The 26254-nt window shown below is 42.5% G+C and overlaps 2 protein-coding genes and 1 long non-coding RNA gene across 3 annotated transcripts; all 3 read left to right on the top strand.

The window, feature by feature from the left end:
* Window positions 1-1438: 1438 nt before the first annotated feature.
* LOC137299139 (uncharacterized) lies at window positions 1439-7807 on the top strand. Its single transcript, XM_067831684.1, has 2 exons — window positions 1439-1610; window positions 6876-7807. Exons 1-2 carry the CDS (start codon window positions 1439-1441, stop codon window positions 7805-7807), a joined length of 1104 nt encoding a protein of 367 aa, XP_067687785.1.
* A 4658-nt stretch (window positions 7808-12465) lies between these two features.
* On the top strand, window positions 12466-24393 carry LOC137298751 (protein-glucosylgalactosylhydroxylysine glucosidase-like). The gene is made up of 10 exons (XM_067831026.1): window positions 12466-12518; window positions 17742-17869; window positions 18759-18846; window positions 19468-19746; window positions 20134-20682; window positions 21233-21534; window positions 22523-22759; window positions 23161-23396; window positions 24174-24330; window positions 24368-24393. Exons 1-10 carry the CDS (start codon window positions 12466-12468, stop codon window positions 24391-24393), a joined length of 2055 nt encoding a protein of 684 aa, XP_067687127.1.
* A 1-nt stretch (window position 24394) lies between these two features.
* LOC137297788 (uncharacterized) lies at window positions 24395-25595 on the top strand. Its single transcript, XR_010957699.1, has 3 exons — window positions 24395-24483; window positions 25052-25126; window positions 25512-25595. It is a non-coding gene; the product is annotated as an uncharacterized lncRNA (long non-coding RNA).
* Window positions 25596-26254: the final 659 nt, after the last annotated feature.

Here is a 26254-nt window from a genome sequence, read left to right as displayed (position 1 = left end):
CACAGCACACCCGAAACAGGCATGCCTTTAAATACATCAACATTTGAGAATATATAGCATGTATATCAAAATGAATATGGATATATCAGGAAAAATCGGGAATGATCATCAGCGGTTTCATGTGTATGATATATAATAATGGACACTGACTTAAACTCTCTTGCTATGAAACAGTCATCCATTCACATTTTGGGGACCCTTATGCAGTTCAGCTCGCAAATTTACTCCTTGCACTACACCTTTGAAAGTTATTTAGAGGAATGTTTATTTAACGAGATTGATTTTCCGTGTTGTAGTTTCGCTTATGTATATTTACTTAATTCCAAGTATGTACGCTTATTTTTTTTTAAAAAAAATGAATATATAATATTACTATACAGGAAACTTCAAGCCACGGTCTTGTTAGATAACCAAGAACGCATTAATGGCAATAAGCGAGGTGGAGTGAAAGGTGCGAGTGTTTGTTTATTTCGTGACAATGCAAGTGCATACATCATACACTAAACTGCTATAGAGATCGCACCCTGCTCCGATACACTATAGATAATTTACACTCCTAAATTAAGATATACCTTAAGAAACATCTTACACCTTGAGTACTGAGAGGCACCGGTTCCATTTAAATGCTGACGTTCCGGTGTGTATCACATACTCTCGTATCTGAATTAACAGGACAACTGACTTCTAGTATCTCCGAGGATAATGTGACGGGGTCAACAAGCGAATACACGAGGCATTATGTATGTCTGCAGTCACCAGATCCACAGGTTCAAAGACGGGCTTGCCCAGAATGAATGCTGCCACTGAAAGGCTCACTAACACAGAGGTAAGCGGCAATTTTCAGATTTTCTCTATAGTGGCATTGAGGAGCTTTAAGGCGTCAAATCTTTGTGTGCGGGGCAGTGTACGACAGTGACGACCTAATCGACAGACGAACTTTCACCTCGGAGGATGTCGGATGAACTCGGAGAACGTCACCTTTAGTAATTCGTTAGAGGTTAAGTTACTGTCACTTCGCCTCGCAGTTCTTCGGTTTCCGTGTAGCGATCCTATTGTACATTTACTGCTGTGTGGAAGAAGGAGTTTACCGTATTAGGAACTGGACGATCCCTCCTACAAGAGTAGTTTCTGGAAGTGGTCCACCCGCTGTAGAATTTGTACTATTGGCCAGATAGAGACTTGGTTGAAGACGCCATGACGTTCGGAGCCACCATAGATCGAGCCACTTTTGTGTGACATAACAATACACGTGACGTCAAAACAAGTGGTTTGTCCGATCATCCCATAATGTAAGGAGATCAATTGTCGCCTTCACCTGTTTAAGGAACTACTGTCTGGAACGTAAAGCAATAAGCTGGCCAGTCCCGGTATTTTCCATTTTTAGAGACTGAGGCACCTCATGCACTGCAAATTGTGACGGTTGACATCTATCGCAGACATGTCGTGGGATTTTAATCGACACCATGCGGCCAAGAAGGTCCTCGCCAAGCACATGGATGATCTGGACCGGAAGCAGGCCAGCATCTGTAACCGGCGAGATGAGAGTCTTCGAGACTTGCAACGTGAGCTGATCAATCTCCAGACTGTATCCACGCCTGACCTTAGGAAAGGTGAGGTTTCAACGTGGCTTAACTTTCAAAATTCTGTGAAAATGGTCGATTAGCTGTGTATTTTCTTTTGAAGCATTATTACGTTTCTTTAGAGCATTGTGTAAGACGACGTTTCGGAGCGTGAATGAAGGATCAAGCACACGCTTCGAAACGTCGTGCTATACTAAATATTTAGTTGACATCCAAAAATCTTGCTTTTCTTGTGCATTCCACTTCTAAATGCCCTTGAAAGATTTATATGTCTATATCACTATAGATCACGGAGAGCTGAGGTGAGATTAGAAGTGAGGTGAGGCGATCTGAAGTGAGGTTAGGTGAAATACATGGGGCTTCACCTCGGACAAGTAAACGTTCAAAAGTGCCTAGGTTCACCATCATGGGTTCCCGATGGGATAAAGTCATTTGACCTTATAGCGTCCAACATATTGGGGTATCCTGGGTAATAATAGATTCTGTTTGCAGCACCCAGTGAGCAGATATATACAGATTGAAAGTAGAAACTATATAAATGAATTGTTATTGTTGTTATTAAATGGGGATTAACGTCAAAATTAGTGAACTTTACATAACCACGACGTGCATGTACATGTGTGCCTCTGTGTGTGCGCGTGCGCGTGTGTGTACGTGCGTGTGTGTGTACGTGCGTGCGTGTGTGCGTGTGTGTGTGCGTGTGTGTGTGTTTGCACTAGCTTCGACCAAGGACTGTTTAATCGTTTCCCACTGAATATTATGCCCCTCAGATACATGATAGTGACTTTGAGGCGGCCAGGCTTTGTTTCACCGACAAGGGCCGACCGACAGTCGATGTAACAAGTAACATCTTTGGTACGATGCACCCGAGGATCGAACCAGGGAACGTCCGATCTCTTGACAACGCTCTATCCACTGGACTGAGATGACAGTCAGAGCATGGTCAATATCACCCGGGAATGATCCTACGTAGTAAGAAGACACTGTACTCAGTGGTCCGATTGACGTGTGTTGATGCCAGTATGATAGGTCAGTGACATGGTCTTCAAGAATGTCGGCCACAGACCCCTAATAAAAGTATGACGCATATTCAGCCATGAATACGGGCAGTTACAATGCGTGGTGCTCGATGTGTACGAGGACTGAATAGTGTTACGGTCTTTTAACCCATGGTTCACAATAAGGTGATTGGTGTATGAGCCGCCTTCTATACCGTCAGTAGTCGGGATATCCAATGATTAGAATACCGATGAGTATTTGCGCTGGGTGACTCGGATCTTCAGTCACGTGAAATATAACACTGGGTACTGTGAACGTTAAACAACAGGGATCTCATTGAACTGGGCCGCACCTATTTCTTAGGACAGATTCCCCGTAATATTTTCTGTAGTATATACGACACTGTCCCGTTATAAAATTAATGTCGATAAATACAAATAAATAAACCATAAAAAACGGAAGAGTCTTGTTCATGTAAATGAGATACCATTTGTTTGCCAGCTCATCTTGTATAAAATACAACATCACATTTACTTCTCAGTAAAGATTTTATGTAATATTATTTGCAGTATTTGCGAGACGGTTCCATTACATAAATGTAGATACATATAAGTAAGAGTTGGAAGCTGCTTGATCATGTAAATGAGAAACCATTTGTTTGCCAGGATTGCATTCTATATGTAATATCTTATTTGAACATCCGAGACGACTGACCCGTGAAGGTCCCGGGGTAGAATAGGCCTTCAGCAACCTATGCTTGCCATAAAGGGCGACTATGCTTGTCGTAAGAGGCGACTAACGGGATCTGGTGGACAGGCTCGCTGACTTCGTTGACACATGTCAGCGGTTCCCAGTTGCGCAGATAGATGCTCATATTGTTGGTCACTGGATCGACTGGTCCGGACTCGATTATTTACAGATCGCCACCATATAGCTGGAATAATGCTGTGTACGGCGTAAAACTAAACTCACTCACTCACTCACTCCGAGGTCTAGTGTACTTCCACATAGTACACTTCATGTGTGTTGTGCGTGTAGCCGTATCAGATTGTGATTTGTTGTTTTGGTATTAATGGCGTACAGCAAGGGAATCTCGATCCTCTCGGAGGATTACATGTTTCTGAGTGATGAATTCATGTAAACAATGGCATAACTCCGTGGGTTGGTATGGGCAGCCAGACACAATGTACGTAGCAATATTTAAGTGCAATAATATCGGACGCCATGTTAATATCAAATTCACATTACCCAGAGACACTTCTGTACCAGAAATGTAAATGAATTTGATGTGATGATAATATCGAATATATTAACAATATATTTTATCTAACAATAATACATAATAATATAATTTTATGATCTGATATAATATTTTACATCTGTTCGAGTAGGGGCGGTGGGGTTGCCTTGTGGTTAAAGCGTTCGCTCGTCACGCCGAAGACCCGGGTTCGATTCCCCACATGGGTACAATGTGTGAGGCCCATTTTCTGGCGTCCCCCGCCGTGATATCGCTGGAATATTGCTAAAAGCGGCGTAAAACCAAACACACTCACTCACTCACTCTATTCGTGTACAAGTTCACTCTCTATTTTTCTGGATACAAGATATAAATTTTGATTACAGCTATAAATAATTATAAAGTCCACCAAAAGCTGAATTTCACCGCTTTCAAAACCGTTTACTTCGATTTCTAGTCTCACCATTTATCTTGTATACGACGTTGTAGTCTCCGTTATATATGTGGTTTCCATACAATGAATTGTGGGTAATATTTAGGTGAATCCCCAGCTCAATGAAGGTTTTTTCTATCTCACCTACAGAAGAGCTTGCTACCTTAACTCTGATCTGTAGCCAAAGTTAGGACATGGATGAGATCGTTTCGAGAATGGGTGTTATCTTAAGCAGGATTTCCTAACTGCTGTCTTTAACTAGTCAGGATCTGTCTTAGCTGGAACGCTTTTGAGAATAGGCGCACACGCTTCGAGAGAACAGACGAGAGAATGTATCTCCTCATTAGAAACATATACCAGCATCTTTGATTTGGGAGACAGTTTCTGCCATTAAAACATGCAAGACATGTTTAAATCTAAACATGTTTAAGAGTGTCTTCGGATGTTACTCATTGCACACTCGGTGTGTCTTATCTAAACACCCTTACGGCCTAAACGAATGGATAAAGCTATGGTTTCTAAACACCCCCGTGCAAAGCATCCTTTAACCTAAACAGTTTTAGAACTCAAACACGTTTACAACACAGTGCATATTATTGTGGATTGCCCAATAACCTAAACATGTTTAGAATTAAGATAGAAATTCAAAACGAATACAAATCCAACTGACCCAACCGGTCCAACAGGTCTTCGTGCAGCTATGCAGATCTCACGTCGATGTAATGTATTCGGTGGTCCTGGGTTCAAATCCCGGATTCGCTCGAATATGATCCTTGATTTGTCTGCAACAGATCCTGCATATAGTCTTTACTGAATAGTAAACGCCACAAACATGCATCACTCAGCTTTTAAGAACATTGACTTAAAACCACAAAAAGCAAAAATATGCATCATCTACCATGTTTAAGAAGTGAGTGAGTGATTGTTTTTTACATGACACTCAGCAGTATTCCAGCTCTATGGCGGCGGTCTGTAAATAATGGAGTCTGGGCCAGACAATCCAGTGATCAACAACATGAGCATCGACCAGCGCACTTGGGAAACAATGACATGTGTCAGCTAGCCTGACCACCCGATCCCGTTAGTCGCCCTAAGCATAGTCGCCTTTTATGGCAGGCATGGGTTGCTGCAAGCCTATTCTACCCCGGACCTTCACGGGTTCCACGTTTTAAGGAGCCATGAGGTATACATCAACGTTTGTTTGTTGACCTTCTGGTTCACAGGATGATCGGTGAGTGGAACCACGTAACTAAAGAGGTGATCTGGAATAACTGGTAACAGGTCTACTGATCCGGAAAACAACGGGCCTTCCCATGTATCCAAATATCTTCACTGAAATCCCGTCACTGTGTTACATGGACGATTATCAGTGATAGTAGATTATGCACATGTGATATTTGACTATCTGCTCTCTGTAGTAGTTGTTGTAAATTGGGGAAAAAACCCCAAGTAGTTTCAAATAATAGTATTGATGAATTGGTTGGAGAGAGGATTAATGGATTATCCCCTACTGACCTGATTAAGAGTATATGAGGGAGATTATATACCTGTATAGGATCAGAGAATATATAACACTGTAAGGCACGTACTCGTTCTGACCGCTGCTGAAGTAGTTTACGCAAATACCCTGCGGAGTGGCTGACTTGTCAGACGTAGGTATACACTTAACTATGTGATCAGGAACAATCTTTTCTACTTATACTTCGTTATAGTTGAATCAAAGGCATGACGTCGTTTTTTTGTGTTTAACAATTAAGCTTGTATGGAATATATATTTATATCGAAGAATTTTAAACGCTAATTAATGACTGAACAACACGGAGAGTTCTATGGATTTACTTTAAAATAATACCAGCGACGTTTCGGTGTAGCTTCTAACACCGTTATCAAGCAAGATAACTGTGATGGACAACGGTATTAAAAGCTACACCGAACCGTCGCTCGTATTATATCAGTGAAGTTGTAAATCCCCAGAACTCTCCATGTTGTTCATCACACCAACTTCTACATGCCACTCAAAGAAGTTAATAAATGAACAGGTTAAATGCAGGTGGTTCAAACAAAGGTGGCAGTACTGATTCTGGGACGACTTGCCTTTAGGATATACGATATCCACCAGATTTTGTGAAGGGCAACGAATATATTGTTGTGCTAGGAACTGCTATTTCAGAATTTTGAAAGTTAACATTCCATGTAAAACTAAACATTAGCAGAAAGTAATTACTGAACATTAGTTGGCTTGAGACAGGCTGAAGCACTATTGTAAAACGGAAGGTCAAAATCGCAGATAAGATACATCACCATCGACAGCAGCATTTTCCGGTCATTATCACACTGGGGAGAATACTTTCTTTTCACCTTCAGGATGTGAGAAGGTTTTCACTTAGGTCTATGCTTCATGGTTCCTTGTGGATATTTGGCTATTCCTGTTAATGTTTTTCACGATGAAGCAGGTTTGACAGAAAGAGCGTGAATATACAGCTGCTGTGTTGCTGCTGGTATTTCTTTTATACAAACATACTGTGCAATGGACCCTTTCATTATATCTCTATTTTTCAAATCACGTTGCCTTTATTCATTAGTTTGGGTAAAGTGTCATTTAAAAACTGCATTCCTTCTATTTCAGGTTTGGGTAGTCCTCGAACGTACAAGAAAAGCCATCAGAACTTGGATAAAGGTACTTCAAAATCCTTATTCCTTCCTCCTGCGGGTAGGACCAGCGTTAGCAGAACTCCTCCTTACCTCCAGGAGCCTGACCCCGGGTTCCTGCCTCTTGCCTCGCGTCTGGTGAGCAGGCGACAGTCCGAGCCAGTGGCAGTGAGCAGACAGGAAGTGAGTGACCTTCAACAGCTCATGAAAAACATCTTGAATATATCTGAAGAGCAACCGGAAGAGAGCTGGAACAGAGTCTTGGAGTCTACATTGCCTGGTGTTGAAACTACCAGCGCTTCTAGTCGACTGACTAAACGGCGAGGCACAGTTGCTCTTACTGAAGGGATCCACATTATGTCCTCCAACAACAAGAGTCATATGTTCACGGACACTTCCAAAACGGAAAGCGTGAAACCCAGCAGGCTTCGACCTAGGCGAGGGTCTGTGCCTGTAAATTCCCTCAGCATGAATGTGCTCCACGAACCAGTCAGAGGTGCGTCTTCTCGACCAAGGACATCTAAAGACACTAACATGCAAACCAAACGTACATTCGGTAAAAAGACAAAACGAGGAAATCATTCTAAATCTGCCAAAACGTTCAAGGAACAACGCGGCGTGAGTGTGATGTTTTACAACGAGGACACTGGCGAGGAATCCATTCCTGCACCTCTACCTCTGATCCCCGGTCTGAAGGTGGAAGAGGAGGAGAACCCGAACAAAGGTGAGACTGGAGGCGGGGATGATGGGGACCAGGAGGAAACTGTATGGGATGAGGTGGCCAAGTGCCGGTACATACGAGGGTACGACCCTCCTGAGATGAGGATTCCGGATGAAGACTCGGCTACATATGTGTTTGGGAGGAGCTACACCGACGTGTTTCAGGCTCAGGATCTTCACAAGCAGTAGTCACAGAATGATGTTTAATGACGTCTAATTGTTGCGACCTCAAGCATGCATATATATATATCTACCTCATATGCTTGTGTGGACGTATGTTGACAATTTGTACATAGCTATGAACTCTCAGATGAACACCCGGCGCTGAGCCGAAGAATGCAATGAATCAAACAACTAAGGGACGTTAAACGTTGTGCTTAGATGGAAGATTTGGTCTGTAGAAACACATAGGGACCGATCGCTCATAATATGATCACTACTGTCTTCTGTCTTCTATCGAAATTAAATGTGTTGTGTAGCAGATGCACCTCGGTGATTTTATGTGGCCCCGGCACATCGTGCTGGATCAAGTGTTCTTAATCATCCATGCTTGCCGTAAGAGGCGACTAACGGGATCATGTGCTCAGACTCGCTGAGTTGGTTGACTCATGACACTGAATCCCTATTGTGTAGATTTGATGCTCTTTGACACACACACACACACGCACACGCACACGCACACGCACAGAGAGAGAGAAAGAAAGAGAGAGATTTACTACATATTTTCTGCACTGAAATAAAACCTACTGTCGGTTTGAGAGGCGAACTTTGACTCATTGTTGCACCCCAAAGAGCGACAGCAAATGGTGTCACGAGGGTGTTTTGCTTTCTGACGTAGAGAAGTCCAGAATGCTGCGCAGCGTAACCAGGGTACGGCGTGTGGTGTGTGCGTGTGCCTGTGTGCGTGCGTGTGTGTTTGTTTTGTTTGCATGCATGCATGCATGCGTGCGTGCGTTCTTGCGTGCGTGCGTGCGTGTGTGTGTGTGTGTGTGTGTCTCTGTGTGTGTCTCTGTGTGTGTCTCTCTCTCTCTGTGTTTTCCCTCAATACAGAGTACAATCAATTGCTTCAGGTCAATGATGCGAACCAATGACATTCGTGTCTAGAGCTGGCACCTTGCCCACTGCACCACGGAGATGTTCCTAACAGAGAGGCATGAGTACACACAGATTAAATACCTAACCTAACAGGACTTACCTGTATGTGATGTACCATGCGTTTACACTTTACAAACAAATATCCAGTATGCTTCACAGCACACCCAGCGAACAAAGGGTGCAAATATCCAGTATGCTGCGCAGCTACCCAGGGTGCGTGGGGTGCAAACATACAATATGTATCGTAGCATAACCAGGGAACGAGGGGTGAAAAGATCAAATATGCATCGCAGCATACCCAGGGATACAAGATGTGAAGTATCGATTTATGCCAGATGTAAGACCTATTTGTAATGTGAGAACCGGTCAACTCTGTCATGTGACGTTGGCACGCCATTGACAAACTCATCACAAGAACGAGATAGAAAAGTAATAAAATTAGTTTGATTAGTTCATTTAGAGATATATTCCGACAAAACACCACTCCATGTCCTTATACCTGTATCCTCACGCGATGACGTTTTCAACGTGTTGATGATTGTTTGGAGATTTTACATGTGCTTCCAACATAATGCATTTTTCGCACGGAATGATCATATTCCACATTTTACATAATTCTTATAAGTAACAAGCCATATGCTTTCGTGGCCCACTCATGTTATTCCCGGACAAACCGATTACAGACTCGTGCCCCTCTTGAAGGATTTCATATTGGCCTCCGAACATCAGAACTACTTCAAACAGGAATGATAACTCGTTTGATGCTTAATATCACTGAAGCACTCATGCACTGTTGTGCTGTTTTTGTTTTTGTTTATTCGTTTTAAATAATTAAACCTTATTGATACATCTGAAAGAAGAAAAACATATTTGTTAAAGACATATTGTGTCGTAATTATTACCAGGTGTTCACCTTATATTTCCAGTTACGTTTCTAAATAGGGTTTGATAATCACAAATTGGATTTATCATCTGTTTACGGAGGTAGATGTCGATGGGTCTGCTCGATTTTCTACCACTTATTGTTTTTTATAAAAGCTGCGAGGGACAGTGAATGCTAAATAACTGACCGTGGGTAGTCTCAAAATTTATAGTTATATATTACGATCGGATAAGACATATGCATCATTTGTCAGACTGACATTTGTATCTTACATAATTTTCCAAATACATTTTGACATATCGGTTGTCATGCAGACATATAAATTGTCTACCGTATTGTTTATTTTACACCAACAGAAATCAACAAAATATTTACCAAATGATCCAAGTATACAAAACACAACACATTTTCGTGGTTCGGGCGGCCTTCAAAGAAGGTGGCTTGCCCCTTAGTGCAAGTTGTCTGATCACAAGTTAGCTTCGCAGCTGGTCCTCCTTCAAAATGCCCTGAAGTAAACTGATGCAAGAGAGATAACCTGCTTCAGGTAACTTGTGACTGAGCCAGGGTCATATATCCATATTTAACTTCGGAGAATTATCCTTGACCGATTTACCTACCTCAGATCCATCCTTAACCCGATGCGAACATACAAACAGACATTGTTTCATTGCATGAGCATATTTTCGGACGTTTATTTAACCGGACGATTCCACTACGACTTTGGTTGGGGGGCTGTTGTTTTACGCCGCACTCAGCAGTATTCCACCTATTTGGAGGCGGTCTGTAAATAATCGAGTCTGGACCAGACAATTCAGGGATCAACATCATTAGTGTCGGTGTGTGCAACTGGGATACGTTGAAGAACGTTACCATCTGGGCTATGTTACGATGCATACGCCCGGGGATTTCACGATCCTGAATGCAACAGGATCGACTTTTGAACGCACTGTATGACACATTGACAGGTCGTGAAGCCCTATTCTGCCCGAATTCCCACTGTGCTGGAGACGGTAGTATTCGGACTCAGTGTTATGATGTCCCGCAGACAAGGGAAACATTCCAAGGTTTTTCTCCCACTTTAGCTATATTATGCACTATACTGAACCATTACATGTATAGCGATGGTGCAATATAGCGCTTCCTGTCTCTAAAAATACAGTGTTTATTTCGCGATCGATATCGATACTTTAGCAATAATTAAATACTGCAAATCCACGATTTTATTTGTGTATGTCGTCGGTCTGTAAATATAATCGCGTATAAACCAGACAATCTAGTGACTGATATTATGAGCACCGACCTACCCAAATGAGATACGACGACGTGTGTCGATTGTCATACAACGCAACAGCGTGAAATATCTCAGTATTAGTATGAAATATTGAGTGGTATGTTATTACAGTTACTACACCTTTGTATCAGAGTATCCCATGCATACAGGGGCTGACCATAAGTCGTCGGGCCTCTCGTGTGACTAGCTATACTGGCAGCTAGTGCTCTGGGATTATTAAAAACAAACGGGCGGACTTTTGAAAAGTGTTTGATTGCTATGTAACAGTCACAATGATTGTGTACGTATTGCCAAAGGCCAACGATACCAAACGCAAATGCAGAAATGTCTCGTAATACTGTTGTTCTTGATAGTGTTCCTTATATCTTTAATTCAGTTACATTGATCTTCCTTCTGCCCTTTACTGTTATCTAACATCAAATGAAAAATATTATTAATAAATGTGAACATATCTATAAATTAATTATTGATATTTAGAATACAAGTATCAGGAAAGAACCGAAAAGGTACTTCTGTTTGAGATATCTTTAATTAATTACAAGATATCTCCAATTCAATTCAATTTATATCTATTTTCTTTTGGGGTGTGTTTAAAGTGATCTAAGTATCAGTACTTCTTAAAACGTGTAAACGGCTTGCCATAGCACAAGCCACCTCCCTTTTTATTTTGTTTAAGATTTTTATAATAGAAGATTGGAAAGTATCTGTAAGATGAATTCGATGAAAAATTGCAGGTTGTGGTCTATGTGACTTCATGCGTAACTCGCTGAGGTATATACCAGTTGCATCTGGTTCATAATACAAAACCTGACTTATAAAACGACATATACCCCTAATGATATTCTAGAACGTTTATCAACTGACTTTCTCCTTCTACCGTCCTGCATGTATTTATCTCCCAGTGTACATGGTTAGTTGTGTGTAGTGTTGACATAGTTTAGGATGTCACAGTAACACACACCCCTCCGGGAGAGGCGGAACGCGCGACAACGACCAACACTGTCATCACATACTGCAGTCGCTGGAAGACGCCCACACGCGGCTGAGCTACGCACGGTACAGGTGAGACAGATGAGTGTTTGTTCTGTTCAACATACTCAAGATATATCTAACAATCGCATCATCGAATGATTATACTTCAAGCGAATGGATATGAATCGAAGTACATGATATACATTCAGAAACAGTTATAGAGTTCCTGGAAGTAGAATTGTACATGTATGATAAAATTATGATGGTAATTAAGTCTAACTGTACTGTTTTTTTGTACCAGTGCCTTTAATTTTATACCATTTCACATATTCTCTGTTTCATTTGTCACTATTATGCACATTTTGTCCATTAAATGGAATTGAATGATCAGAGAGGGAAAAAGTGCTTCCAAGGACACCCATGCTGCTAGCTGCATCCAGAATCCTCACTCAGCTATCTGTGTTGAATGTGCACCTACAATCCGGGAAGTAATGTATCATGCCCCAGAGTTACCTCTCACGCCCTGTTTCTTAGTTGTAGAAAATGGGAGCACGTGCACACTGAGTTCTGAATATCGCAGCGATGTTGTTGACGGCGTGTCTCGCGATGGCGGTCGTGCATGGAGTCGCGGCCAGCACCTGGATGTTGGAGGCGGAAAGGTAATTATACTGCTTAATTTTGGACGTAAACCTACATTTCGTCTCGTATCTATAATTTTGTGCCGCATACATGTGTATGTCTCTTCGTGTTTGTTTTTCGTCTCTTTGCAAAACAGTATATTTTCACCGCACGTCAGTTTAACGCGTTTGGCGATTTGGGTGAAGACAACTGTGTTTTGATTCCAGACCAAGAGACCGTGGAGCACCGGGTTAGAATTGATTTTCAGAAACCCATGTTTGCCGTAAGAGGCGACTAATGGGATCGGGTGATCAGGCTCGCTGACTTGGTTGACACATGTCAGCGTATACAAATCAACTAGATCGATGCTCATGCTGTTGATCACTGAAGTTGTTCTTGGATTTCATTTACAGATAGCAATTAATGGTTATACGTATTGAACTGTAGTGTATCTGTAGAAACAAAATTATTATGTTCGAGAAACATCGTAACGTTCTGTCGTTTTACAGCCGAGTCTAAAGTATATATCCTTACAGGCCTGAAGTCTGGTGCAGATCTCATTACGTTCACATCCAATGATTTTGCCATCCGGTACACCTGAAGGGTTTACAGTTTCAGGCATTAAAGTTATTAAAGTCAGGAACTATCGTTGGGCTCATTTCTGGTGTCCCCCGCTGTGTATTGCCATCAGCGGTCTAAACCATACTCGCGAAATCGTTGAAGAAATAAAGATTTGTACTCCCTGGGGTTGGGGTGAGAGTATGAATGATGTTTTGTGCCACGCTGATCAATACTATCACATTTGTTACTGTGGCAGCTTCATGAAAGGACTGCCTCATTTCTGGTCATGATGGATAACTTATACATAACGATTATTTCATCGATTATTTCACTAGAATGTCACTTGTAGCTTTTAACTATAAGCATTACAAACTTACTCCCTGTTCATGAAAGGTTTTCTTCTGGACTGCCTACGGAAGATGTAGGTCTCCATCTGGACGTATAGACCATAAAGGTCTCCTTCTATTCTAGACCGCTAACAGACTGTGTATGTCTCTATCCAAAACTACAGTGACCATGTACGTCTCCATCTAGATCGCCAACAGGCAGCATAGGTATCCATCTAGACCATAACAGACCACGTAGGTCTGCACGAATACCTACATATCACGTGTCTGTAACAGACGATGTAGATCCCCATTTAGACCGTTAACAGACCATGTAGGTCTCTACCTAAACCCACTGACAAGTTGATCTTAATCTAGACCACTAACACACCTTGTAGGTCTCTCTCTAGACCTTTAGCAGACCATGTAGGTTTCCATCCAGACCCGCCGTGTAGGTCCCCCAGTTCCTGGTTTTGACCTCTGATGGTAGACCCGGATTATCCTGAGAAGGACGCGCCGTGTCGCACCTTGACCTACAAAGTACATATTACTATGTACACTCGAAGTGTCAACAGAAGCCACAACTGGTCTTACAGTTCTCCATTTCCGTAGCAGGGAGCATCTAGGCCACCGTGTACTGACTTCTCACCCCTTCATCTCAAGTGCCAATTGAAATCTAATTTGCAGCCAGAATCTCAAGGTTACAACTTGTGCACAAATGCTCGATCTTTGAACAGATATTTTGCAGAACAGTGTACATGTATATGGAAACATCTAAGGGTTCATTTGGATAAGATCATCACGTTTCATTCACTCTTGAAGTTGTATTTTGAAACCTATGTACAAAAGACACTTGGTTCTAAACACATTTTCAAAAGTCCGACATCCGAACAAATGTATTAAATGTCATAATTGTTGAATATAATACATTCTGATAAATTGCAGAATTTGGGTATTAAACAGACACAAGGGTTGCGTGATCACCCATGGTGTAACTGGATACGTATTCGTCGAGATAATCTTTCCATGGAATGCAATATGACTGGTAAAACTTCCGGTGGAAATTTTTCGGTAATATTTCTTCAGTCGGCTTCTGAAATATTTTGAATATTCAACTATTTGAACAAGAAACATTTGTCCTTTACAAAATCACAGGCCATTTTGTAGAGTCTGCAGTTATCAGCCTTGACGATTAAAGTGCAAAAATAGAGTTTCTAACAATATCACTGAAATGAGAGAATGTTTTATCGTATTTTACAGATGTGGGACTTGGTTACTGCACGACTGATAGCAGTAGAGTACAGGGCATTATTATGTGAAATAACATAAGTCCGTTTTCAAAGCAATATTGTAGCAGTTATCACGTACGGCGGAGGACACCATGAAAGAGCTCCATATATTGTACCCATGTGGGGAATCGAACTAATGTGTCACGAACGATGATCATGATGATGGTGATGATGATGATGATGATGGTAGTGATGATGATGATGACGACGACGACGACGACGATGATGATAACGACGATGATGATGACGACGACGACGACGATGATGATGATGATGATGACGACGATGATGACGACGATGATGATGACGATGACGATGACGATGATGATGTTGATGATGATGATGATGATGATGATGATGGTGATACTAGTGGACACATTTTTATTGTTGGGCTTTCCTTTTCCTTTTTTCAAACATCCCGAAACAGCTCACTCACGTTTGGCGTTCAACAACAGTTTCTGCAATTTTAACACGTGCATACGTGGCGACCGCTCAAGGACCATATCCGGTTCTGCCGGTAATATTATCAAGTTGGCCGTGTGAAGCCTAGTCTTGTAGTATGTTTACTGTAGGTATATGCATGTATTACTCTCCACTCAACATGATTTGAGAGATTTATCGACTGTCAGTCGATCGTTATTCACATGCACGGCAAGACATGTGTGATCAGCTACAACACAAAATCAGCCGGATGAGGGACCAGCAAGGAAATACACTGGCCACTCCTTGAGACATGTGTGATCAGCGTTATACCCTACAACACAAAATCAGCCGGATGAGGGACCAGCAAGGAAATACACTGGCCGCTCCTTGAGACATGTGTGATCAGTTGTATACCCTACAACACAAAATCATCCGGATGAGGGACCAGCAAGGAAATACACTGGCCACTCCTTGAGACATGTGTGATCAGCTTTATGCCCTACAACACAAAATCAGCCGGATGAGGGACCAGCAAGGAAATACACTGGCCACTCCTTGAGACATGTGTGATCAGTTGTATACCCTACAACACAAAATCAGCCGGATGAGGGACCAGCAAGGAAATACACTGGCCGCTCCTTGAGACATGTGTGATCAGTTGTATACCCTACAACACAAAATCATCCGGATGAGGGACTAGCAAGGAAATACACTGGCCGCTCCTTGAGACATGTGTGATCAGTTGTATACCCTACAACACAAAATCAGCCGGATGAGGGACCAGCAAGGAAATACACTGGCCACTCCTTGAGACATGTGTGATCAGCGTTATACCCTACAACACAAAGTCAGCCGGATGAGGGACCAGCAAGGAAATACACTGGCCACTCCTTGAGACACGTGTGATCAGTTGTATACCCTACAACACAAAATCAGCCGGATGAGCCGGATGAGGGACCAGCAAGGAAATACACTGGCCACTCCTTGAGACACGTGTGATCAGTTGTATACCCTACAACACAAAGTCAGCCGGATGAGGGACCAGCAAGGAAATACACTGGCCACTCCTTGAGAGATGTGTGATCAGCGTTATACCCTACAACACAAAGTCAGCCGGATGAGGGACCAGCAAGGAAATACACTGGCCACTCCTTGAGACATGTGTGATCAGTTGTATACCCTACAACACAAAATCATCCGGATGAGGGACCAGCAAGGAAATACACTGGCCACTCCTTGAGACATGTAATGAGAGTATTTGGTTTTGGTTTGAGACCGCTATTTTCTTTAATGTGTTGAAGGTCACTTATCATTCCCTTGACAACCAGGACCACATTATGTGAAAACTACACAAACTGTTTTCTTTTGACACCTACATATAGTTTGCAAGGAAAGTGCTAATTATTCATCAACCTTCCACTCCGTCTTCCATGCATTGCGCATGCAATTTGTTTGGTATTTGTAGTAAACAAAATACCATGACTAGATTCATGCCTGATACGGATATTATGTATGGACTAGACGTCGTACCTTTAATACATAGGCCTGGTAAGAATATGGATATGAACAGGCTTGATATCGATATTAATGATATGTCTGAAAGTTAAGGATCATGTCGTGAAAACTTAAAGAAACCACGATTCCATTATTACCAGATAAGCAATAACAATGAAAGCGGCGAGGAGGGTCGCTCTTAATGCGTGTAATTTCATATTGATATATCTACAGATATTTCATTCTAAACGTTTTCTACATCGACTTGCTGATATCATCAGCTGTTTTCACAAGTCTCACAAGTCCATGCTGGGTAGTTTGTTAACAAACGAGAGTAATAAGACACCACAGACAGCTTTCTTCCGTTGTGTAGTTTCATCATCTAGTGTTACGCCACCCACAATGAGGCCCCTCTGATCCACACTGACCCTCCATCTATGTCGATGTTTGATCAACGCGAGTTGTTTAACCACTGAATGTTTGACCGAATTATGTATATGATAAAAAGGTGTAAAAAAGCGGGTCTCATTTATCACCAAGAAAATGGAGCTCAGATCAGTTTTTTTTCCCGAAGAAGGGTTGAGATCAGATTGAGACATACTGGTAAAAAGACCTCGGTGTATGACGGTGGAGTCAGACAAAGACACCGCTGTCCAGAAGGTTAAGCAGAGAAAAACCTAACGCGTGACGTTGTACTAATGCATACACTAGGAAAAACGTATCGCACCACCCCATATTTTGTGTATCATTATGCCACCATTAAGTACAGCAAATAAACTCAACAAACCGTATTTGTACGTACCATAAACCGACCCACCGGGAATAGCCAAATAGCAAATGTAAACGAAAAAGAACGAAAAATTGTAGCTTACGCAAAGGGGCAAACGTAGGGAAAATAAGCTCACATTGTAGTGATGATAACTGGTGGAATGACTATAACAACATGCAGTCTGCAAGAAATCACTTAAGTGTAGATAACCGAGCAGATCCTCAGTACCTTGTGTAACATCGCCATATACAATAACATCCTTGACCTCCATACTGGTTGTATCAGACGAGGTTGACCTATTGCATGCAAGTCTTGATGGAGGGCGTGTTCAAGTAATGCGTATCTGTATCGTTTTAATTTCTTTTATCTATTATAAAACAAACGTTGCTACTTATATTTTAGTCTGCCAAAGAAAGATGGGAGTGAGGAACTGAACCTACGTTACATGGCTTCCGTAGGTAACGGCCACATCGCCACAGTCGTCTACAGCCCCACCGTCTACATGAACGGTCTCTACAATGGACCTCAAGGTAACAAGCCCGCTTTAAGGATATAGAACTCTTCATAAGATTCACATGTAAACATCACTGAATGTGTCACAAGGTCAGCTTCAATCACAGTGTCATGTAATTTACATAGCCAAGCGAACTTCAGATCAAGCTGAATAATGATATAATATCAATCATTAATATTCCGTAAAATGTTATATTTTTGAACTTCGTACAAAGTTATCCCATTGAGCACACTCTAAGAAGAAAATCATTCAAACAAAAAGGTGGAAATAAATGTGCTTATTCATCCATCTTAATCTATCTATTCTGGACAGTTTCTCCGAAATGAAAGCAGTGCCACTTAAAGTTCACTGAAGAACCAATATATACTCAATGCCGGACTTCTTAATTATTACAGCAGTGTGACAATTGGGGATAGGGTGAGATAAGATGAGATAAGATGAGATAAGATGAGATAAGATGAGATAACATAATGCTTAATTGCCCGTATGAGAATTTTGTGTACACCAGAGTTATGAACGTAAGGAAACAACATTTGAGACCTGAGCAACAACAAAGACGCATCGTCAACAACATTGTTTATAAGACAAACGTGTTGGCAAGAAGTGGGATGTTGCAAGAACATGAATCAGAACACGGGTTCGGATTAGCAAAAAAAAACGAGGAATAAATCTATGTATAAAGATTCAGATTGACAAAACAATACAAACAAAATTCACATGAGGGATGACTTCAGTTTTGCAACAAACAGCTTTCCAATTAGGTAAGCACTTCCTGTAGCTCAAATCATTTTCTTAACGCTTTATAAACCTGCCTGTTAGTGGTTTTATGTCTTACTTATCAACTTGATGGCAAAGAATCGAGTCTGTTTTTACGCTATTAAGTAATGAATACACATTGTCCTTAGGATGGAGCCATCGAGCGGCCATCCACTCACAGCACGACCTTACTCTCTCCGTTGCGGGGGAAACCAACAGAAACCACGCCCTGGACATGTGGAGAGGTAGGGAAAAATTGATTATAGCCGCGATTTGATCGTCAACTACATCACACCTACAAGCGTGATACACACAACCATTATTACCCTTAAGGTAAATTTATCGAATTCTGATTGGTTAATAGCCAAAGCCTGCGAAACCATGTCGGCGGATTTGCCAGGGTGTACGAACCGTACATCCCGGCAAATCTGTCACGTGACACACTACACGGGTTATACGAATGACCTTGACCTTAGATGGAATGTGGCTTCCAACCGGCTGATCGCTTCGAAATATTAAAGCTGACTTATACAATTATGAGTAGAAACAGGTAAAACAATGTTATCATAATTTCTTGTTGTTTGTGTTAATAAATGTATTGACAAAATAAAATGTCTCTGTATTTCACCTGTCGTTTAACAAGACCTCAAATTTCATGTTTGTTATCATAAACTAAGCCATCCCGAGTTATCCCCCTTTACGATCGTTCAGGAACTATGGCGAAACATTTCGCGTCTCATTCTGTCGAATGTTGAATGTTGTTGTTTAAAGATAAGCTATATTAAAAGATCTTAAGGGTGTTAAATTCGTCACACGGTGTTTTGAAATGATGTACGGGACTGTTAGACTCATGTAAAGTCCGTATTTCCTTGGATTGTGTATCACACAACCCAAACATTACCTGCTTGATCCATGTCTAGGTATGTTCGTGACGACAATTGAAACAACATCGGTGGTCATTAAACACAGGACATATGCGCACCAACACTATACGCAGCTCCTTGTCACTGAGATTGTCGTAGACCGGAAACAAGACGCCGAGGCTGCTGTCGTTACCGTCAATCTCACCAGATCGGAGATTGGAAGCACTGTTGATCTCGTCCTTGACAATATCACGGAGAGCGAAGAGGTGGAGAGGTGAGTCAAAGTGGAGAGGTGAGTTACAGTAGAGATGCAAGTTGTAGTGGTCAGGTTAGTTACTCTGAGTTTAGAGTGAAGTCCGTCGTTCAGGTAAGTACCCTTGGTGAGTCAAGTCGCAGCTGAGTGGTACGTTACAGTGGAGAGGTAGGTAGCGACTGAGAGGTTGGTCAGAATGGAGAGATGAGTTGCGGTGGCCATGATTTCGCCATTTGAAATCCAAGTAATCAATCGAAATCTTTCCACTTTGTGTGTTTTCTCACATATGAATTCCTGCCATCCACCAGACCCCTAACACTTTCCAGAGAGGCACAGTAATTGCAGTGTTGGTTTGTCTCCAGAACAGTGAGCACAGCACCACTTTAAATGTTTTTCGTTTTTTCCCAGATGTCCAAGCAGATGCTTCCAGACACGCGGTCAGACATTCACCACCGAATCCCCTCGAGCACAGATAAGCCAGGTCTTCCTCTACTGGACGCGCATACCCGACGTCATCACTCTGGACGCTGGAACAAAGTCCAACAAGTGGACGTATTTCACAAGCATGGACGCCAACGAACAACGTGCTAAGACGGCGTTCCAGTCCGCTGCCCTGCGCCTCTTTGAGGCAAGCGAGAGGAACGACCCAGATATACTCCTCAACAGTCATCTCTCAGCCTGGGCCGACAAGTGGAACCAGGGTAGGGTAGACGTGAGCGGAAACGACGTCCTGTCTCGACTAATCCATAGCAGCCTGTACTATATCCTCAGCTCACTCCCGTCAACAGATCCAAACCAACCCAATGAACAGTTTTATGGTCTCAGCCCTGGAGGTCTGGCAAACGGTGCCAACGGAACCGACTACCAGGGTCACGTGTTCTGGGACATGGAGACGTGGATGTATCCACCCATTCTGATGCTATTTCCTGGACTTGCCAAGGACATGCTCTCGTACAGGTATTTAGACGTCACTTTGTGAGCAACTTGTGAATGAACGTACATGCAACAGGTAGTTATTAAAAAAGGGCTGGTTTCTACTTTTATTTTGAAGAATGCCTCCTTCAGCCGGGCTTATTGAGAACAATGTATTTTTACTATCTGTTTGTTTGGGCGCTTCGAGCATGCATTGTGCATGGAACAATGCACACGATAAATGGACTATTATTTAACTATCTGATTGTTTGGGCGCTTCGAGCATGCATTGTGCATGGAACAATGCACACGATAAATGGACTATTATTTAACTATCTGATTGTTTGGGCGCTTCGAGCATGCATTGTGCATGGAACAATGCACACGATAAATGGACTATTATTTAACTATCTGATTGTTTGGGCGCTTCGAGCATGCATTGTGCATGGAACAATGCACACGGTAAATGGACTATTATTACGTTATTGTTATTTTCGTTTTGGAATCTCTTAAAGTTTATTGCAAGGTTTTGTTGGAAGAGCATGCTACTACCTGCACACACTTGAAATTAAAATAGATGATTTCTGTGTTACAGAATACACGGGATGGATCCTGCCTACGATCGTGCGCGATCCGGTGGTTACGATGGCTTGCGTTACCCTTGGGAGAGCGCCTACACTGGGGATGAGCAGACCCCAGACATCTGTGTTCCCTGTCGGGAAAACCAACAGCACATCACAGGGGACATTGCTTTGGCGGCTCGGCAGTACATATCAGCAACCAGGGACGTAGAGTGGCTGAGGAAACAGAATGGGTACACTTTTATCAGAGACATGGCCAAGTTCTGGAAGTCCAGGCCAACGTGGAACCAACAGAAACAAGCTTATGAGATTAACGGTAATTGTGAGAAGACACTGTACATGTCGTAGCGTCTTGGCGTATTTGGTGTTCACTTAGACTTCAGACAATTGGCACTGTTAGGTGACTTGATTACTGTATGTTTCTGTGTATTCCAATTTTATGATGCACACCATCCAGTGATTACCATGACGCAGATGATGGGGTCTCGGTTTTACATACACATACGGATATTTGCTGTAAATGGGCAACAGAATATGGAGCTAAGTACCTTTGATCAGTGTGCGAAGTAGTTTCCATATTTTACTAGCCAGTCGGACTAGCTATGCCTGAAACCTACTAGCCCACAAAATAATTAACTATTCCGAAATTTGAATGTAGAAACTAGGCAAAAGACGGAGAAAGTGTATTATAGCTTAACACGTCGGACGGACGTATATTATGCTGGATTTGTACTAGCCCCGAGCTAGCGGGCAAGTGGCTATATCGCACACAACCCTTGATATGAATGACTAAATATCAGTGTTTCAAAACCCACGCGTACAGATCCGAGTTAGAACTGAATTTCAGAAGCCCATTCTTAGGTGACTAAACGGGATGGCGCGTTCAGATTCGCCGACTTCGTGATGACAGTGATGCGAGTCAATGGATGATCTAATCCAGACTCGATTATCTGCAGACCGTCGTCATTGAGCAGAAATATTTTTGAGCGTGACGTTAAACAACCAACCAAGCATCCAAGCAATCAACCAACCAAACGTGATTAATTAACAGGGGTATTCAATCTATGTGAGATAGCAGACAACGCACCCGCCGCCTTCGGCACACGATGACGTTTAACTGGCCTAGTGTAGTTTGATGGAGTAGTAACCTGAATCACCAGGGGTTAGGGAATGACAATGAAACAGGCATTAAACACTACTTTAATCGTTCTCAATCCCACTCATCAACAATCAATGGAGTCCAATTAAAATGTTGTTGTGCTCTTACTGGCGACAGATTAAGAGAGCATGCCTTTTTATTGTAGGAGTTATGCCCCCTGATGAGTATGCTAAGTACATCAACAACTCTATCTACACCAACATCGGTGCTCGCAACAGCATCCACTTCGCCCGGTACGCCGCTTGCCTGACTGACACTGACAAGTTTAATGAGGTGGGCGCTGATTGGCTGAACGTGGCTGACAATCTGTACATTCCGTTCGATGACAGCCGCAAGTACCACCCGGAATATGAGGGGTACGACTACACCAACACTGTAAATGGTAGGCATTACTTTTCCGTATGTAACATAGATAGATCATTACAGGTGTATGAAGTTAGACTCAACTGATATATTAACGGTTCTGTTGTACCAGGTTGAAGAATTAGGTTATGAACCATGCACAGGGCGGAGTGATTATGAGTCATTTCTTGCTTGTTGCATTGCTGTCGTCAATATCCCAGCTGTATCCATTATGGTTTGTCAACTTTTGAGTCGGATCAGACAAACCAACTACGTATTAGCAACGTATATGACGCCGCTGAGGTAACATGGTACCCTCTCGCGACTGTGAGGAACGCTTCATTAGTGTTGTGATGGAATGCTGTGGAGAAAAGGCATCATGCAATGTAGACTCCTGCACAGTGAACCAACGAGATATAATATTCTGGCTTTATGTCACAGACTCCCACATCGTGAAGCAGGCTGACGTCATTATGCTGGGATTTCCTCTGATGCTGGAAATGGACGAGGAGGTCCGCCGCAATGACCTGATGATCTATGAGAACGTGACGGATCTGGGTGGACCTGCCATGACCTGGAGCATGTTCTCCATCAACTGGTTGGAACTGGACGAGAAGGACAAAGCTGACCAGATGTTCGACCAGTCACATGCCTTGTACACCCGGGAACCCTTTAATGTAGGACTCGTACACCGGGCAACCCTTTAATGTATAGGACTGTTACACCCGGGAACCCTTTAATGTAGGAATCGTACACCCGGGAACCCTTTAATGTAGGAATCTTACACCCGAGAACCTTTTAACGTAGGACTCATACACACGGGAACCTTCTAATGTAGAACTCGTACACCCGGGAACCCTTTATTTGTAGAAAGAAATGCTTGCACATAGCATCAAAATATGTAATGACAAATTTGTTTAATTTAAAATTGACACGTCAACGGTCTAACAAGTGAAAGGCATCTTTTTATTACGTGAGACGTATATAGCCAACTATATAAATACACAATTGCTTTTAGAAAGTGGCCAAATAAGCATATGTGAACTTGTGAATAAGATCGTCACATTTCAGATTTTAGTACACTGCAGATTCGAACCCGGATGGGACGCGAGCCTCAAAAAGTACTAGAATCTCTAATATACAGACTAATCCGAATATAGGATGCTGCAAGGATCTATTTGTTTTTGTTGGTAAAACCTGAGGACAAAGTATTCTTTCCAGAATTGTCTTGAAGGCAGTTTATTGAACCCATCGAGTATCAAAAGGTTGGTTATTAAAGGAAACATGTTTCCCTTGTCGATTCTTATGAAGGGCGGTGGTTTAGCCTTGTGTTTCATTGCGTTCGCGCGAAACCTCTGGTCAGATTCCCCACATGAGTGCAATGAGTGAAGTCCGAGGTGACAGTACTTAGAATAACGCCAACATAAAACCAAACTCCTCACTCGCTCCTGCAGGTATGGACTGAAGCGAGAGCGGAGATAGGTGCCGTCAACTTCATCACTGGCATGGGCGGTTTTCTGCAAGCTTTGATATTCGGGTATGGTGGCACTCGTCTCCATCCAGAGAAACTGGATTTTGACCCAAAGCTGCCTAGGAATACGACCAGCCTGCGTCTGACTGGGCTCGACTACCTTGGAAATTCCTTCAGTCTCAACATATTACCGTCCAAGGTGATCGTGACTGTCCAGAACCGATCGGAGACCCTGTACAAGCGTCTGCACCTGAGGCTGAAGGTCACAGGAACAGAGTGGGTTCTCAAGCAAGGTACCAGTGTTAATATGTACAACGCACAGGGGCCGCCAATTCAATATTGGGAAGTTCAGGGAGAGCCAGTTAATATTGGGAGGTCCTGATAGAGCCAATTTAATATTGGGACGTCGTGGCAGAGACATTTTTGTTTTTTGTGTAGCGGTGATGTAATTGTTTACTCCTGTGATGGGATTCGAACCAAGGGCCTTCTCCGACGAGGTTGGAAGCGTTACCCACATGACCATGGGAGTTAACCCCCTTAGCAAACTGATATGGTAGGGTGTCATAAGTAGGAATACTCTACGCTTTCCTACAATTGCATTAGAACACCCCAGAACAAAGTTGTTAACCCGTCTAGTCCCAAAAAAGAATACCAGCACTTTACCAAATATTTTAGACGTGTGTTGATGCCAATACCGTTCCTTGCATACGTTTAAGGGAGAAACTCTGTGTATCGCAAGTTAAATTTATCACCCGGTTTGAGAATTACTTATGGTGAGTTGTTTTTGAGAACTTTTTGAATGTGAATGTCTCCTGTTGGAAATAGGTAGTGTTTCCAGCACAGTGTGTATATGTTCTGTAGGTCGTGAACTGGTCATCCCACGGGAAGCCTTTTCCCTGTACACCGTGGAGGTATCCGACTGCCCTCTACCTGAAGGTAAGAATAGGAAGAGTCAGTAGTGTACCTACTGCTCCACTCAAAATCCATTGTGCAAGGTCACGTTAGTCACCTAGCCCGGGATGTCTAACGTGTGCTGAGGATAAGAGAAACTACATTCATGGTACTATACATGCACTTATATTAGCATTTGGGTGATATTCTCCACACATTTTGACACAAATGGTTCCTGATCGAAACTGCATAAAACAGATCTTTCGTTGCTACGAATCTTTTGGAGATTATATAAGGACATTGAAAGAAACACCATGCCCGGGTACAGCTTTTGCAAAATGCCCGGAATATATTGCATACTCATGATACATGAAAAAGAATACAGAACCAGTCTGAATCCATATGTCAGTTTGACGTGTAATCCATTCAGGTTCATCATGTCCAACAATCGTTACTACTGACGGTGCGATGGTCGACGAAGTTGCGCCATTGTCTTCAGCTGATACTGTAGACTACATCGTTATGAGCCAGACAGGGGGAGATAACTGTACCCAGCACCAGACGTGTGTTGAAAGAATACGGCAACTAAAGGTGTGTTTGTATTAGAAATGGGAGATAACTGATTAGTCTCTGGACGTGTGTTGAGAGAGTGGTGCTGTGAAAATTACGTTGCTCTGTAGATAGGGGAAACAACTTATCCAATATCTGGATGTGTGCCAATAGAGTGGTGCAACTGAGGGTATGGTGTCATTTAGAAAGGAGACAACTGCTCACTCCGGGGGGGTGTTCAGAGAGAGATGCAATTAAAGGTATGGCGTCATTGAGATGGACATGTGTTCAGAAGTCACAACTGAAAACGGTTTTCCAGTAGATAGTGGACAAATCTTAATAAATTGTACCATTACAATTTGATATGTTATTGCTATACCGTTTCATAATATTTCATTCTTCAGCAACAGGAACAGGATGTTCTTGTGAACTTCTACCTCGGGGAAGATGGCCGAATCTATGAAGGTGCAGGATGGAACGTAACCAGGAATTCCAGGATAAACACCAGCTCTCTCAGTACGTTGTTTACGTCACTTCCGGATAATGCAAGTATTGGTGATACAGGCGATGAGAAATGGGGTCTTTTATTGGGTTTGCGGGATTTAAACAGTCAATAGGTAACAT

Source organism: Haliotis asinina, chromosome 10 (assembly GCF_037392515.1).
Source record: "Haliotis asinina isolate JCU_RB_2024 chromosome 10, JCU_Hal_asi_v2, whole genome shotgun sequence".
Taxonomy (NCBI): Eukaryota; Metazoa; Mollusca; class Gastropoda; order Lepetellida; family Haliotidae; genus Haliotis; species Haliotis asinina.
The sequence above is the reverse complement of the archived record's forward strand: the minus strand, read 5'-3'. Positions and strand labels throughout refer to the sequence as shown.

Bases quoted from the DNA above. Each gene is read 5' to 3' on its own strand.
- LOC137299139 (XM_067831684.1), top strand. From the start codon at position 1,439: ATGTCGTGGGATTTTAATCGACACCATGCGGCCAAGAAGGTCCTCGCC. The intron at 1,611-6,875 runs GTGAGGTTTCAA...CTTCTATTTCAG, and splicing joins CACGCCTGACCTTAGGAAAG to GTTTGGGTAGTCCTCGAACG.
- LOC137298751 (XM_067831026.1), top strand. From the start codon at position 12,466: ATGGCGGTCGTGCATGGAGTCGCGGCCAGCACCTGGATGTTGGAGGCG. The intron at 17,870-18,758 runs GTAACAAGCCCG...CATTGTCCTTAG, and splicing joins TCTCTACAATGGACCTCAAG to GATGGAGCCATCGAGCGGCC. The intron at 18,847-19,467 runs GTGGAGAGGTAG...ACTCATGTAAAG, and splicing joins AGAAACCACGCCCTGGACAT to TCCGTATTTCCTTGGATTGT.